The 17,370-nt window shown below is 40.0% G+C and overlaps 1 protein-coding gene across 5 annotated transcripts in view; it reads right to left on the bottom strand.

Moving 5' to 3' along the window:
- map4k2 (mitogen-activated protein kinase kinase kinase kinase 2) overlaps positions 1 to 17,370 on the bottom strand; it is a 48,963-nt gene that overhangs the window by 28,234 nt on the left and 3,359 nt on the right. For all 5 annotated transcript variants that reach the window (XM_049568139.1, XM_049568137.1, XM_049568135.1 and 2 more), the window contains exons 2-5: positions 7,717 to 7,774; positions 5,324 to 5,414; positions 4,911 to 4,975; positions 1,324 to 1,379 (exon numbers count right to left, since the gene is read on the bottom strand). In XM_049568139.1, the coding sequence (XP_049424096.1) occupies positions 1,324 to 1,379; positions 4,911 to 4,975; positions 5,324 to 5,414; positions 7,717 to 7,774 (270 nt within the window). The remainder of the gene's footprint in view (positions 1 to 1,323; positions 1,380 to 4,910; positions 4,976 to 5,323; positions 5,415 to 7,716; positions 7,775 to 17,370) is intronic.

Consider the following 17,370-nt stretch of genomic DNA (forward strand, 5'->3'; position numbering starts at 1 on the left):
GATACGGTGCTGGTTATGGTCACTTAGCAACCTCAGGCACAACCTGCCTCCGTGCCCTTGACAGTTGGCACAGAGTATGCTCAAGACTAGGGCCCAGCACCCGACCTCACATTTTCCCATAGACACATAGACTGTTTTATGTGGTTAAAGATACGGCATGTGTCAGGTGAGCACACATTAGCAGAGACTGGGCAAGAGGGTCGTCTCTGATGTGTTGGACAGGGTAGTAGAAACACTGATTTTATTGTGAAACAGCTTTATTTAGTGTTTTTTTTTAACTGGTTTAAATCACCTGGTCCGTTTGTTTTGGAGAGGAAGAGACCTCTGTGGATAATTTGGATCCCAGTAAAAACCTCCTGAACAATAAAAGGAATTCTGACCAGGAGAAGTTTCAGCTGGCTGCAATCTGCAATCCTCACCCCTAGACACCACTGGATCCCCTTGAATCTAACACACTGGACCTTAATTTTATACCTGGATTAATGTGTTCATATGATATTTATTCATGCAGATGCAGATGTAACTGCATGTAGCTATAGTCGTGTTATTTGGGTGCCATTTTAAGTCAGTAATAAGACATCTTTTTTTTCATCATAAGACATTTTTTTGTTTTGTTTTGGTTTTTTTTTACATTGGTTGGACGGATCATTATACTTAATCCAGCACAACTTGATACAAATGTGATTTCTACCATTTTAAACCAAATTCAACTCAAAAAACCTGATCTTGGTTGAACTGATGTAATGTAATGATGTATTTTGGTGCACACTGCAAAACACAGTAACACTCTGGATGAAAGTTAAAAGCCAAACAGAGGGATGGTGTAGAATTTCCAAGAAGGCACGAGGAAGTAAAGAGCAAAGGGACACAAGAATGCTTGTATATCGAGTTAGACTGCAGAGGATTACTATGATGAATCCAAAGGCAGTGAACCGTTCAGCTCCTTCATCACTCACAGTCATCAGTCTATTTAGATAAGGTAGAAACACTGAGAATGCTAAGAAGAAAATAAAAATTCTCCAAGATTTTTTAAACTAAGATGACCTCTGGGATTTCTTCCTTTTTAACTCTGATGTTTTTGTTGATCATCCAACAAACAGAGAGCTGAAGGTCACTCACTAACAAATTACAGGCAGTCTGGCACGTTCTGTTGTGCTGCAGCCACATTTACCTCTACAGTATATTTAGTGGTCTGGCGAGGTTAAATACTATTTAGCTCTTCTGTGGCTGGGAAAAAACACATGAGTCATTCTGTCGGCAGAGTATCTTTAGAGATTTCACAATGCAACAGCAACAAGCTGCCACTCACACTAAAAGCCTTACCTGGAGGGTTTCTCTGCACACGTACGCTATCTGTTTCTCCTTTAATGGGCCCGTCACTGAGGAGAACAGTTTGATTAATAGCTCACACAGCCTGCAGGTACATTTCCAAAAATAGTGTTCAACTGGCTTTGCAGAGCTCACTGTGCGTCCACATCTGCTTTACAGTAATTATACTAATGTCTGAAAATGAACGTGGTGATTACTGTCTGACATTTTGGGAAACATGTCTGCTGTCTTACCCAGAGCCAGATGAGAAGGACAGTGAGAAGAACAGTTTGCATCTAGAGACGGTTTCAGTGCATGTTTAGCCTAGCTTAGCTTAGCATAAAGATTAGAATCAGTGGAAGCCATGCTAACAAAGCTTCGTCCAAACAACTCCAAATCTGTTCCATTTATATGCTTTATCTTCTTTACTGAGAACGTTCACAAATAGAATTTTATTAACAGATTGAAGGGGTGTATTCTTTTTTTAAAAAAAAAAAAACTAGGCTGGACATTTCCCTCCATTTATCCTAAGTTAAGCTAAACCCATTTATGTAATGCAAAGTCTGGTAATACAAGCAGCCATGTAGGTAAAAATATCTTTCTCGTGGTAATTCTGTGTTACAGATAGTGAGAATTTCTTACAGCTATGATATTTTCACTTGGTGAAAAGAACTACAAAGATGTCGACAAACCTGGCTGCAAACTGACGGCTAGGCTACAGCATTCACAGCAAGCTAACTGAGTCAATTCAGGTCATAAAACAGGAGCTATATGTTGTTTTGAATATAAAAAGTGCATAGAAATGAATAAAATAGGTAATTTATGCTTACTGGCAATTTCCATTAAGACTTTGTGATTAAATAGAGCTTGCCGGCATGTACCTTGATACCAAATTGGGGTAAATGCTGCATTAGCAGTGCTCAATGTAGATTGCAGTACACAGTATACGCAGTGCTAGCCTAGCTCTGTCAAAAATAAAACATACATCTTCCAAAACCAAGTCAAATGCTGTGATATATACATGCTGCATTACGTTTATTTAAAATGAGTAGCAATAGAAATGTATACAACAGATAGCTTTGTTTTATGGAGTCTTTTTTGAAAGAGGTAGGCTTGCAGTTTCTCCTGTGTCAGAGTTTGTGCTAAGCGCACTCACACATTATTTCAGGATAGTTACCCCCATTGTTGGCCTTGTATTTCCTAGGGTTGAGCAATGCACCATTAAATGAAGCTAAATGTCTTCAACCAACTAAATTATCTCTATCTGTACCCTCAGTCGGAATGGGCAGAGTTTAAAGGGACTGTTCACCCCAAAATCACTAATACATATTTTGCCTCTTACGTGTAGTGCTATTGACAGTGTTGAGCAAGTTATTCTCAAAATGTAATATATTACATATTACATATTACTAGTTACCTTCATTTGAAAGTAATAAGCTACTTAACAGTATTACGTTCTGTGTAGAGTAATAAGTTAGTTATTAAACTACTTTTGCGATACTTTAACCAAAATAACCAGACGTAATGTTGATTAAATGGATGAGGGTCATGTTGTGTCACAGCAGATAATCAAAGCAAAGAAGCTCCAGTTTATTACAGTTCATTTCAAATCCAGTGCTGCACAGGTCTGACCCATTCATGCATTCACATACAGTGGTATGGCGTGTGATTATGTCACTATAACGAATGCAAATTCCATCGGAGCTGGAAGACCCATCTGCTAGTTCCCGGTCAGCAACAACAACACTGGAGAAAGAGCTGTGTATAAAAACAAGGTGGGGTGCCGGCGTTGCTCTGCAGTTGTAGGTGATGTGAATGGAAACACATCTAAAATATACTAACATCACCCATACATGTCGATCCCCGAGATATGGAAAAAAACAAAGCATAGGCCAGCTCCTTATCACCACTGCTTTCAGGTAGCCTTAGGAAAGTGTCACGGGATAGTGTAGGTATATGAATGAAAACACACTGGACATGATAATGCACACGATTACCGGCACCCCTCTATAGGGTAGTGTATATACGACAGAAGTGGTGTGGTGTGGATCAGTGTGGATGAATGAAAATGAAAACAATAAACTGTTTATTTCCAGTGGAAATGCCTTACACTACATTGTAAATGTAATAATATTACCCGACTATACTGAATAGTTACTTATTACTTTTAACCGAACTACACCCACCAACCGTATCAACGCGCAGAAGGAAGCATGCATCTATTGCTAGCTCACCAAGCACCACTGAGCCAGCCACAGCTCAGCCAAGGAGGAAGCCATTAATGTTTACATCTCGCTCTGTCACGAGCACGAGCCTCTCATCCATGAGTAGATGCACACTTCCTTCTGTTTAGTGATACAGTAAGTGTGTGTAGTTTGGAAGAAAGAACTTTCTCTTCCTACATTAAACTGCTCACAACAAGGTCTGTGTAACCAGGTCATGATTTCTGCAAAGAGACATTGCTGTTGAGTTTCTTTAATGTATATTGTTTTGGTGCCCTGAGCACCACAAGCCGAGTGCCATCTATTTCATTATATTGGAGATAAGACAGACATGTCTACAGCTGATATCTCCAACACTCACACAGCAACTCACACTGAAACAATCTAGACTGATAAACAGCACTACAGGTAAGAGGACAAATACGAATCATTGATTTCGGGGTGAACTGTCCCTTTAAACTAAAAGTGGGTGTGGCTTAAACTGTCCGTGGGTGGGACCTAATTTGAAGTTGCTATTTTAAGCCTAAAATAGACATAGGTTGATCAGAAGTTACTATATTTATTGTTTATTAAAGAATACATAACAGCCTCAGAATTAAAGGCCAAGCACTTTCAAAAGCACTTGGCAGGTGATCTGTCATTGGCCAACTCCAACCAATCAGGTCAACAAAGCCTAAGCCAGTTAGGAGAAGAGTGAAAGCAAATTTTCTGTGGTGAAAAGCCTTCAGAAATACTCTTAAGTTCTGATAAAGCTGACGTTATTGAAGCATCTGTACTAACCTCTTTAGGAGCCGCCATTGTTGTTTTGAATGAACCTCTCTGTGACACACACCTAAACCACACATGTAGCTGCCATGGATACTGACACATTTTACTTGGATGATTGTCGTGCTCATAAAGAGTACATTAGCTTCACAGGAAACTCATTTCATCCAAGTATTCTGCTCAACCCTAGTAGTAAGTAGCCTAAATTGGCTTGTTTATTGTAGGCCTACGACATATTTGTATCAGCTGGTTCACAAGTAAAAGCCATACAAAGATGGTAGTTAAATAAGATTAAAAAGAAGCCATACACTGTATCTGTTTTCCCTTTTTACCTGCTACAGGTTAGCAATAGAGGTACCCCAAGGTGGAATAACGAGGTTTTCCCATTCTGCCCACTGTATCGACATGACATGAATGCTACACTTTCTCTGTACTGAACATACAGTTGTGAAACCAACATGGATCTTTTTCACCTTGCTCTGGGTAAGAGATGAAAGAACAACATTTTTACTGTTTCTTTAAATAGGTATGCAGCACTTTTTTACAATTAGCTGCAGATCATACTAAAACTGGACATACTACTCAGAAGTTCTTAAGAATTATTTGTATGTTTACCATGGTACATATCCTGAAGTGACCCCCCACCACAGTATTCCATGCAGATCCACAGCTTGGTGTTCCTGGAAAGAAATACACAGCTTTTATCTTGTTGTTTGACATATGCTGTGCTTATCTCCAGCTGTGCAGGGGTTGTGAAAAACAACATTGAAGCATTCACAAGAATTCAGTATCCAAAGGCAAAACTCAAAAGACACTCCCTAATATTCTCTAACTAAATTAACGCCCACAAATACAGTAGTGTCATTCATGAGCTGCTGTGCCAACAATCTAACTGAGCACTAGAGGAGTGGGAGAGGAATCCAGCAGCAGTGTGGGGATAAGAAAAGTCAAATTCCACATATTTAAGTCCACCAACAATCCCAGCACTCCCACACATCTGCAGTGGACAGGCTGAAAACACACAGTACCTGTGATAGCTGCCGAAGTAGGCCACAATGTTTTTGTGCTTGCACTCCTTCATCATCGTGATCTCCTGCTGGATGGATGTGATGTCATCGCCTGAACAGACAGACAGTTTAGTGAGTGTCTCCTCTCACAACAGTCTGGTGTTAGTGCACTGAGCTCCTACAGCTGGAGGGACAATTACAGACCAGTACACTGTAGGGTTAGAGTAGTGGGAGTACTGGTAGTATATGAGACTGACATACCATTCCCTTAACATCAGTGTATGTAGGAGTGTTATGATACACTGCTGCTTATCAGTACCAGTATCACCACCAGTATGACACTACAGATTTGAAGAAGTGTAAAAATACAATTAGAGTAAGATGCAATGCTTGAATTGTGCTGGCTTTGCTCCTCCCACCACATAAATATATATATACTTTATATATTAATACTTTATTGAAGGATAGGTTCAGATTTTTTCCAAGTCTGTGTTTAAACAACACACGCCCATAGGTACAATAAAGGAGTTATCAATTGCTGTAGTTGTTCCTACTGTTCAGTATTCTAATGTAAGTGATGTAGAACAAATCCATTGTCCTTTTTTAAATCAAAAATGCCTTCCCGAGTTCAGTGAAAGCTAGTATGAAGCTTCAGCAGATTATGTAGGTCAAAATAAATGAGTACCTGTTGAGTTACTGAATGCATAAAGCAGGTAATTTGTACCCAAAATGTTTAACAACGATAATCTTAAGAAATTCAAGCAGTTAAAAAATGATTTCGATCTCCCCTGGACAGCTTTCTTTAGATACTTGCAGCTAAGAACTTTTCTGACAATACGCAATCAGCAGGTTAAATTCATAAAACATCAATAGAAAACTTTATAAGAAAAATACGAATGGGAAATGGGAGACAAGAAAAAATTAGTGAAGTGTACAAAATATTTTCATCTATGAATCACCAGAAATAATATCTAAAATGGGCCCAACACATGCCAGCTCATGATGGAGAAACTGTGGAACATACACTGCCAATCACACCCATATACTTTGGCAACTCCAAAGCTAGGTGTATACTGGAGAGAGGTATGAGTAACTGAGTATACTTTAATATCTGTTTATTTATTGCAAGTAATACTGTTTTATTGCATATTTTCCTCATATTGTACAGCCCTCTTATGATCATGTCAGCCATGTTTTTGTATAGACTTGAAATAATATATCCTTTTCTTTAAAGCAGCTCTATGCAATATTCGGAGCAATGAATTGAATGAATTCAGAGTTATTCCTTAAACGGCTAATCACATGGAGGTGGCTAAGGCGGTGGCTAGCAGCTAATGGTGCTAACAGCACTTATAACTGCAACAGTGCTGACAGAGCTAACAGTGTTAAGCTACGGGAAGATCCAGAGGATTGGTGCTATGCTTTTGCAAGGACTCTCTCCCGTTACTGGTGTTAACCGCTGTATGAGTGCAGGGCAGCGCAGGGCAGCGCAGGGCAGCGCAGAGCTGCAGCAATTGGTTGGACAGTGGGATACACACACACCAGCATTGGAACTGCTTTGGTGGAAAAGGGGTATGTGACTCACATGCACTAACATGCACATGTGGCCAGCACGGCTACAACAACATACCACAGAGAAGCTCAGATTACACACATCATTCTCTACTCAGGATGCCATTACTCCACTACATTTTTACATAGCAGATTGTGGTTTGCATCTATTTTATTGCTCTGAATATTGTCTAGAGCTCCTTTAATTAAAAAAAAAAACCTTACACTTAAAAATCACAATCAGACAATTTGGAAAAAAATGTATGCTTGTTATCCTGCCTGGAGTAAGATGAAAAATAAAAATAAAAAAACAGAAAAATACACTGTGTAATATCAGCACTTTTACTGGCTCACTGTATGGCCAGCAATTAAAAATAGGTCTGGAAAATGATGACAAAATTTAATAATGATAGTAATCTTGGTCACAATCTGTGTGACACTGAACAATATGAATTTGGAGGTAGGTCAGACTGTGTCATAAATGTCTAACGAATAGCTGCAAAAAGTAAACAGAAAATTAATCTCTATCTAAGCAAAGACATGTCATCAACTCTCATCTTTGTTTTTTTTTTTTTTTTACTTTATTAGCAAGTAGTACTTAGCACTCACACATAGGCCTAGCTTTGCACAGACTGGAAACAAGAGGACATTGCTAAACTCTTCCTGTCCTAAGCCGTCCTATCAAACTGATATTTACCTTCACATCTGGCTTACTGATAAAGGCATACTTCCCAATATGTCACTGTTAATTCACTATTAAATTCAAACAATAGAGAAAAAATAATTTTAGAAAAAAAGATCAACCTTTAACTGCTGTTTTGCAAATAAGCAGTTGTGGGCATGTTGTGTCATGTGTAACATACCAGGGTCTAGCTTGACAATCTTGATAGCTGCCAGTTCAGATGTCCTGATGTTACGAGCCTGAAAGGGATGAAAATATAGTCAGTGTAATAAATAAATGTAACACCCTGCTGTTAATGCAGAAACATACTTTATCTGTCAGCAGAGGAGGATGTTGTAGATGTACATATATGCACACACAAAACCATACACAGAAGGACCTATACATACAATATTCAACTATTGTGTCTAGGTTCTTCTACTGGATGGATGCCCTTGTACATCAGAAACAACTTAGAAGCACACCTTGGGAGAGAGCTTGTAACATGCTGATATATTGCCTGAATCACAGATCAAGGTTAACATGACCACAGGCCGTTATCATGAAACTCTGTAACCTGGTAGAGAAAGACACTTCAATCCAACCCAGTCCATGACATCAATAAGTCATTTCTACATTTCTACAACATTGCAAAGGGAAGATGGGAAACAGATCGAACACCTGTTTTTGTGCTCTTCTTGGTAATCAAGGCCATTCTCAGACTAACCCCCAGGAACATCACATTCCCTGATACTGTTGAGCAGGGACAAAGTAAGACTTAAAAACTCCATTTACACCATATATTAACATATGACTTGTATCTGTTTTAGAAATGTCAACAGTTGACAGGCTAAGTATATTTTTGACCGGTTTGCATGTCAGTCTGGCCACTACCAGGGTCGGGTGTGAGCTAGGTAGCGGCGCCACTCATTCAGGTATTACCGCTAGTAATGCCCTCCCGACCCAACAGTGTTGCTGTGGAAACATTGTGCCCATCATACAATCTCCCCCCAGGTTGCCACAATAAGTAAGCAGCTCAATTTTGGGCTGCAAAACCCCTTTATCATTCTTAACTCTGTTAGCACCGTTAACAGTGTCAGCACAACTAGTGGTGCTAACAAACTTAACAATGCTAAAAGGGTTTTGCAGCCCAAAATTACCAGCAGTAATCTTGAGACACACAAGCTAGCTCCCACTCGACCTGGGTAGTGCACAGTGCAGAGCGGCCAAGGCTAGCGGAGAGACCAATGGAGACCGGAGGGTGGGGCAGTGGGTGCTATGTTTCTGCATGTTAACGCAGCAAGACGCCCATCTGTCAGCAGAGCCAACAGAAAATAAAATGAAAGGCCAAACATTCACATCACAAAACATAAAAAATGACCCCCTCTGAATGGATGTTGCTTCGAAATGCGGTGCTAAAGGTCACTGAGTCAATAGAGCGTCAGACTAAAAGCAAAGGCCTCTTGTATTTCACTTCATTCTGCATTTTTTATGTAAAAACTAACCAGTTAGACACCGGTTAATGGGTGTTAAGCTATTGAAAGCAAAATAATAGAAACTGACGTCCCTAATCATCTCTTACCTGGATAAGGAGAAATGGTTAATCCAAGGTGTAGAGGGTGTTGCACGCAGAGTGCCTTGTGATCGGAATGTGATCACAATGACCAGATGGAGATGGTATGGCTCACATCTGCACAGCATGACCTCGTTCTTAATGAAAAAACTTTGAAAGGTCACCTTACTCTGCCTATTCCTGATAATTCATGCTAGTTAGGCAAAAGCGACAGGTGGTAGACGTAACCCGCATGTCTTCCCTTGCAAAAAGTCACTTATAAATGAGTGAAGGCTGTCCATGGCATTTTTTTCCTTGACCTCGGATGTGCTATGTTTGTCTACCAGCCCCGCCTAGCTAATTTTAAAATCTCCTTATTAATACCAGGTGTAAATGCAAAAGCCTGTGGATGGGATGTCATTGTCTAGATAACATCCAGATACAGATCACGTTATTATTGGGTGAAAATGGGACCCAATTGCAGTGCTGCACTGCAGCATCATGAGGAATAGACTCTGCACACAAAGACAGACAGACACACACACACACACACACACACACTGAAGCACCTTCTAGACCAAAATTTGCTTTCTAAATCACTTCATTAACGTCCAACGTCAGTCGAGGTAATATGTCAGCTCCTTGGTTCATGACAGATAAGAGTATATCTCTTCTGTAGCAGAGTGCACTATTGTGGTTTTGAAACACTGGATGTTGTGCCTTCACACAGCTGGTATCATGTTGCTCTATGTCCCAGACGAGGCATACTGCATTTTTGCACAGCATTGCAAAATGGCTCTACATTACTTAACACAATACCCTCAGACATGCCAGATAATGCCCTCAGAAAACCAATATGCAGTAATCATGTAACAAGACTTTCAGCCAGACTGTGATGAGCACATTTATTGAGAATGGGCTGGTAAATCTCAATAAGTAAGAAAGATTGAAGTCCATTGTTGTTTGATCTGTCACGTACATCAGTTTCCATAAAACACAGTTTGAAGACACTAAGTCATTGTTGGAGCTCTGCCACCTGCTTGCCCCACCAAAATAAGAAAACCTGGGCATATATCCAACTGCTCAGTGTGCTATCTTGATGATGAAGACTTATAATTAGTTCGCCTGCTGTCTCACCTTGGCTTTAACCTTGTATTGATTCCACAACACAGGAATCAATACAAATAGTATTGGAGAGGGAGCTCTTTCCTACTGGCAGTCCCAGACAGGTCCCAGGTGAGTTCAAGAGTGAAACTGATAGCGGTATTCCTTACTACAGACTTATTCTTTGACTGTGTCTTATAAACCAGCTTATTGTAAGGGTGAACTATCTTCTTTGATACTATCACTAAGAGACACAAAGACAAAAATGTACAAATCCAACACAAAGGGACTTAATTCATTCTGACATAAATCACACTGAGCTTTTTATTTACATTGAACTTTTTATTTACTATCAACAACTCAAAAAACTAGCTATAGTTGCACACTCAGTATGTTCACATGACATTAGAGAAATCAATTCATTGTGTTAGTCCGACTAAAACATTTAAAAAAAAAAAAAATACATGTGAATACGTTTGTCTGACTGAAATCATACTAAATCGAATTTCTCAAGGTTGGACTAACACACCCAGACAATGTGATTGGAAGTCAAATTACTCCTTCATGTATACAATCAATCGAACCCAAACTGGCCTAGGTGCTCTGTGCATGCTTCACAGTTTCTGCCCCAGGCTTTGACCCAGAAGTGCAGGAGTGCATTTTTGGATGGACAAAATGTACAGAGCTATAAAGTTGTCCACTATGGTACCAGTTTGCTGCTAACTTACCATAGCTAACTTGTTCAGTTGTTTGGTCTGAGACGTAAGAGGTCAACCGGAAAAAGGTCCAATACTGACAAGCTCAAAGGGAGCATATCACCACCTGTCGTAGCAGAGTTGGATATACTTGGGTCAGTAAATTAGTTCCCCTCCCATGCTTGTATACTGGGGCAAGGACAGTAGTCCAACTAAATAGTCTAGTCCAGTTACAGTATAATATCTCTACTTAACTGTGCATGTAAACATACTGAGTGAGACGCAACAATACAACAATGAGCCCAGATTAAATATTAACTCCACAATGTATTATCATGAACACAATTAAGCATTTAAGCTTTGCAGTCAGTTGACATTCACTCCACTTCCATGACCTGAGGTGTAAATATAAAGTACAGTTGGACAGTATCTGACATATTGCTTAGGTAGAGCCAAGATACATTCAATACATACTGAACATATCCCAGCAGCAACCCTTACCAGTTCACCCAGTCAGGTCTGTGAACCAAGTTTTTTCACAATAATACATCAGAGGTGATGGTGGATGTTGTTTCAAAGCAGCTATACTGTGTTTTCAACTTCCTCAATTCTTCCTGGGAACATCAGTCATCCCCATTCAGCAACTGCACTGACGTCAGATGGACTGCTTTTCAATCTGGGCTTCCACAACAAACGAGGCAGTCACCAATGGGACAAGCAGGTTGCCTCAACACAACCTGTGGCTTGACTGCAGTCACTTCCTGTTTTCTTTCCTGTTCTACCACAGGCCTTCCTGTGACTACACTGATAGTAACGTCTCTGAGATGGTTTTTAGATAGCTAAGCCCGAAATAACAGCAGTTTAGGGTTACATACAAATATGGAGCGGAAGCTTCACTGCACTTTGATGAGGCACCCAAACGGCTGCACTATGACACGATCTACAGTCATGTAACTTCTTCATAATGAGACCACCCCATTTAAACGCAGTTGTAAAGCATGAGGCACAAATGGCCACTGACATGATGTTAGACTGAAGATAGCAAGGCAATGAAATGTAGTCTTGTGCTTGTTATTTTGCTCATTATAATAAGAATATGCAGCTTTTGAAATGAGAAATAAACACAGCCTATGGTGGCTAATGTCAGGGAGATATTAACGGGGATCATTTTTGGAGTAGGCCTGTGTCAAAAGGAGTGAAGGCTTTCATATTACAGTCATTCAGTCCATTCTTACACAAAACTACAGTCATGCTAGCAGATTTATGATGTTACATAGGCACAGCAGTGCTTTGAGCTAAATGTGTCTGCATATTAAGATGCTCAAGATAAGCATGTTGCCATGCTAACACCCTATACTGGACCTTATGAAGAATTAAAATTCCCCTTCAGACATATTTTACAGGATGTAAAAATACTATACTATGCTTTGCTATGATTAATATTTTGTTCAATATTGTTTACCCATATAAAAGGTTAAAAAAAAATCTGAATAGGGGCAGGAAGCAGATCTACTTTTTCTCCCCCATTGAGAAATTCTTAATCTGGCCTCGAAACCCCACCCACCACTGTTTGTGCTAAGGTGATTGCTGAAAGAGCCATGCACATGAAGATGGCTAACATTAGCATTAGCGGAAATACCACAGCGATACAGCCATACATGTTTGAGCCAAGTCTGTTGTGTCCCCAGTCGGCAACTAGCAGACGTATCAGAATGGGAAGTGCGGTTAGCATTTTTTCTGTTTATGTTGTTTGTCAGCATGCTACTGTTAGTGGCTGACACAGCATTTGTGGTTGTCAAACATACTACAATATTACAGTGTGTTCACCTTGTTACATTTTCAGTCAGTTTTTTAATTCAATTTAATTCAATAAGCTTTATTGGCATGACATTTCTTATATGTTGCCAAAACACAATTACAATTTAAGACAGTGAATTGTGTAAAAAGCCCCCTCTTTACAATAAAAGTGCAACATTAAACATAATTTCCTATAAATCACACATGCAGCCCCATCAACCCTATCTAATCAACCTAATAATTTATTAGGAAACTTCAAACATAGATCTGGTCAACAGTTAAACCACTGTTCTAAATCTCTGCTTACAGCACAGTATGCTAAACTACAGGAGATTATGATACTGATGCTTCATGCTACACCACATTACCAGTGGTGACTACAAGCAAAACGAGTGGCAATTCAAACAGCCAGCTTTTATAGCTATGCCGGACTGCAGACACTTGCCACATGTGACCAAACACTCGCATTGAAACATTTCTGACTGTGTTGACAATGTTTGTATTTGGGTTGATCGATCAACCATCACTTGGGCTGAGCAATGTGGTATATTATAACAAGAATGATACACTTTGTTGAAAAGACAGACTTGTTATCAGTGTCATGGCAATAAGTACTTTCAATGTGTATTTATTCAGATGCTTATTTACATTTATGCACAGTCCTGGGTATTACCTAGGACGAGAGTAGGGATGGGAAAAAACATCAATTCTTAAATGCATTGAGATATTCTCTAGAAAGATTACGCATCAATAATAGGTGTTGATTGATGTTGATTCCTTGAAGCAATTTTGTAAGTCTGGGCTGTACGTTCCTTACGGCTGAACTCACTGGATGGGGAGGTCTAAAAGACGTAAACATGCGTATTGTGGTTGTGTCCTAAAATAGGCTACTACTAGAGTTTTGGTGAGGATGGCTGAGAATAAGCAGCAGACAGTTACAATCCGACTAGCACCCCCTGGTTTTAAAGCTTGCATACAGAAGCACAGTACACAAGTACAAGCCTTGTACATACTGTGCAATTTTGAGCTGTCCCTGACGAAAGATGACCAATGTGAAAGAATCGTGGCGATATCTTTAGTCGTGGCTCTAAAACCATGGCCCTACATTGCACAGTGAGAGAGGTTCAAGGATGGCCGTTGTCACAGTCTTGCGATCAAAGAGAGCCTAGGATAAAATTCTGACAGTGTCAGAAATTTGGGATGACCATCTCACTGTGTCATTGTTGTTACCACCTACTTCTGCTAACCAATCAATAGAAATGCAGCATGGAATAACGCACTGCCGCTACACCCAATCAAACAGATGAATAGCAGCTCGCCATGGAGCCACACATCATTACAAATAGGCTGTCTAACTGTAGACCAAGGAATCTATGTATGTGTATCCTTTGCATATCTCACAACTGTTCATCTGATCCATTTCACACTTAGTGGATGTACTGCTGGGGACCTAAGGGTGTGCAGTGTTGAACATGGTGGAATATGGACAGACGACACATCCACAGACAGGACTCTGTGGACTTATGAACTTCTGAATGCTGAATATGCTAACTTAACTCTTCCTCACTTCCCTACAGTCAACAAGCATGAGCAATGAGCCTACAGGGACAGTGTCACTCTGCCATTGCAACTCAAAGTGTGTAAGTTTGCCATAATAACTTGTAACACTAATAAAGTTAAAGTACGTCTGCTAATTAAATCCATGCTCTGCTTTATAACCGCTGTGGTTATGTCAAAGCAAGCCACTAATGCACCTATTTTGAAATGAATACCTCCACCTGCTTGACCGGTGTTTCTGACCACCACATAGCCACAATTTGAGTGGGGGGGGGGGGGGTTCAGGGCAGATTTAATGATTAGGGGGCCCCTGGCAAATGCTGTCATGCTTTACTTTTCACCCTTTCCCTAACTGGGAATGTTGTTATTGGTAGTAGAGGTACCCAAAACCCAAACATTTTTATGTCTCAAGATGCAGCGACATTTGTTTTATACTCGCATTGTAGCCCTCTGAATTGGCATCAAATCTTGAGATGCCTTTAAGAATTCCAGCCCTAGAGAGTCGATGCAAATATAACTGCACCGACATTAAAATACAATGACAACACTGGACTTATTCCTCGACCAATATCCAGCCACCAAGTACTCATGTATCTGGCTACAGTGTCTCTGTACAGATAAGATGACACTAAACCTGACAACCTCATTGTGACATCAAAGTCGCTGCAGGGTGCAGTCACTGCACCCCCACATTATCCAGTATTATCTTATAGCTGTACACCTCATTGTGCACAATAGCTTACACATGAGTTTGTGATGTTTAGATAAGGTATAGAGTTTTTCAACCTCTATGGAACCAGCACTTCTCTGAGAAAAGTTCACTTCCTCCGCACAAAATCTGCAACTCTACTGCTTTGTGTGTCTCTGCAGGAGTATGATTACTCAGTGCACAGCCTAACAAGCTATCTTGACAGTGCTTTATAATCTGGACTTTGTAATTAACCTCAACCAGAGGTATTGCAAGCTGCTCTTTTTGGGTTTGGGTGTCAATTCATCAGATACAAATAACAAAGGCTTTTTTTCCCATTTCCATCAACATTCAATGGAAATCCGTGAGGAGACAGATCACACAGAGGGCAGAGATACTTGCTTTCTTCCTGGGAAAAAACCCTGAATACCACCATGACCTCATAATCTTACTGCTGAATGAAGTTCAGTCAATCTATGGTTAAATGCTCGGTATATCCAATTACTCCTCATGCTAAAATGGCAGCTTACAGTGCTGTGTGTATTTGAACTGCTTCGCCATCACCACTTGAGGACAGAAACACTTTCCATTTGGACTGGCTGTGGCTGGTCAGAGCCACAGGAGGACATGAATCAAGATAACTAAAAGCGTCACACACACATGAGTTCTGAGCTAAGTTTCCTCTGAATAATGGCAGTGTAATGAGAGTCCATTGAAAGCCCACACTGTCACATGTCCTGAGGTTTCACCCTTGACGACTGCAGTTACAGTTCCACTAAACCCACCAACAGCAGCAGTGGGAGTGAGAATGTGCTATTGTCTGTCACTGTGTGTAGTTTCAGATGCTTATGAGCAGTTTGCATTTTTCATGGCCAATTTCATATAGTATCAGCTGTTTAGACACGGCAATAATCACTGTCTTCTCCATCTCCGAAAAATACAGCCAATGACATTCAAGCGAATTAGCCACGCATACTTCTTTGCTATTGGTTGAAGCTGCAAATGCCGGTCAAAGTTCCCCACAGTTGAACTTAGGTACGCACAATATTCAATGTTTTGCCGATATCTGATATGCCGATATATAACAAGTTATTTGGCCAATAACCAATATTGATATTGATATATCCACTTTTTTCCCCACCCAATTTTAGTGATCATCGGGTCTCTTCTATAGTGGAATCAACATCATATTATAAATGCATACTCTTATCATGATGGGCCACCAGCAGATGGAGACAAGAAACAGAATGCTTTTCAATGTATGTAATATTCATTCATAGTGCAAAATAAGAATAAGCATGTTGGCCGATTCCTTTAGTTTCTATAGTCCAATATCAGCTGGAACAGATGACATGCTGATACTAGTGTGCATCCCGAGTTGAACTTGATGCAAAGCAAAGATGCCAATTTACTTTGCCACCAGTAGCTGATGTTTTATTTGCTCCTTGCTTACACTGAATGGAAGTGAATGGGAGGTCACTATTAGCCAAAGTTAATTTTGCGCACGTGTGACAGCACCCTAAAGTGTAAACTGTCACATGGAGTGATGAGTTTCCCTCAAATCTAAGGAGCTTTTTAGCATCAGTCTGCACATTGTTTTGGTTTTACAGCCTGCACCTGTTTTGGCTGAGTCTTTTCGCTCTCATCATATTTATTTCCATTAGCAGTTATTTTCAGTAAAAAAAGCTCTGATAAAGCCACTGTGCACTACCTGCTCAGCATCTAATAGCAGACAGACACACTTAGGAACTAGTTGGTGAAGCTAATGAAGTCTATAATACCTGAAGAGTCAGATATTTTTCTCAGAAGTTGGTGGAGACCAAAACAAAGCTAATAGAGACTGAATACTGGACTTAAAATGATCAGGTTGCCGCTAACATGCAGATAAAAGCTAACATTGCTCTGTAACTGCTGAATGTGAAAATAAGCAATTGCTTGCTAACAGGTTAGCACTTTTATAAGGTTATAATTTACCATGCTGTTTTAACAGCTTGTTTCACTGCTCCCAAGTGGCCAAAAAATCAACCAATGCAGCTTTTAAAGAGTACTCCACTGATTTAGCAGTATCCTTTAATTTTGACGAATGATACTGGGTCGATATACTGATTCAGTGATCAACAATCCAATATAATTGTTGCAAACTGAAAAAAATTGATACATATTATCATAATCGTTTAAGATGCGTCTTTATTTTGAAATTCCTATTGCACGTCTGTGTCACCATTTCCATCCAAACACATCCCTTATCAAAGATTCAAAGAGGGCTAGTGGCCTTGTGCCAGGCAGACATCGGCAAGCAGCCAAGACAAATACAACTGATCCTCATTCACCAATATCTTCTTAAGTTTCTCTTCAATTTGTTCAAGAGCAAGAACAGTTGGTGAATGAGGCTCAATGAGGATATTTAGTAGTAATAACGTCTCATATCGATCGCAGACCCCCAAATTAAACTGTGTCAAAATC

Source organism: Epinephelus fuscoguttatus, linkage group LG23 (genome assembly GCF_011397635.1).
Source record: "Epinephelus fuscoguttatus linkage group LG23, E.fuscoguttatus.final_Chr_v1".
Classification (NCBI taxonomy): domain Eukaryota; kingdom Metazoa; phylum Chordata; class Actinopteri; order Perciformes; family Serranidae; genus Epinephelus; species Epinephelus fuscoguttatus.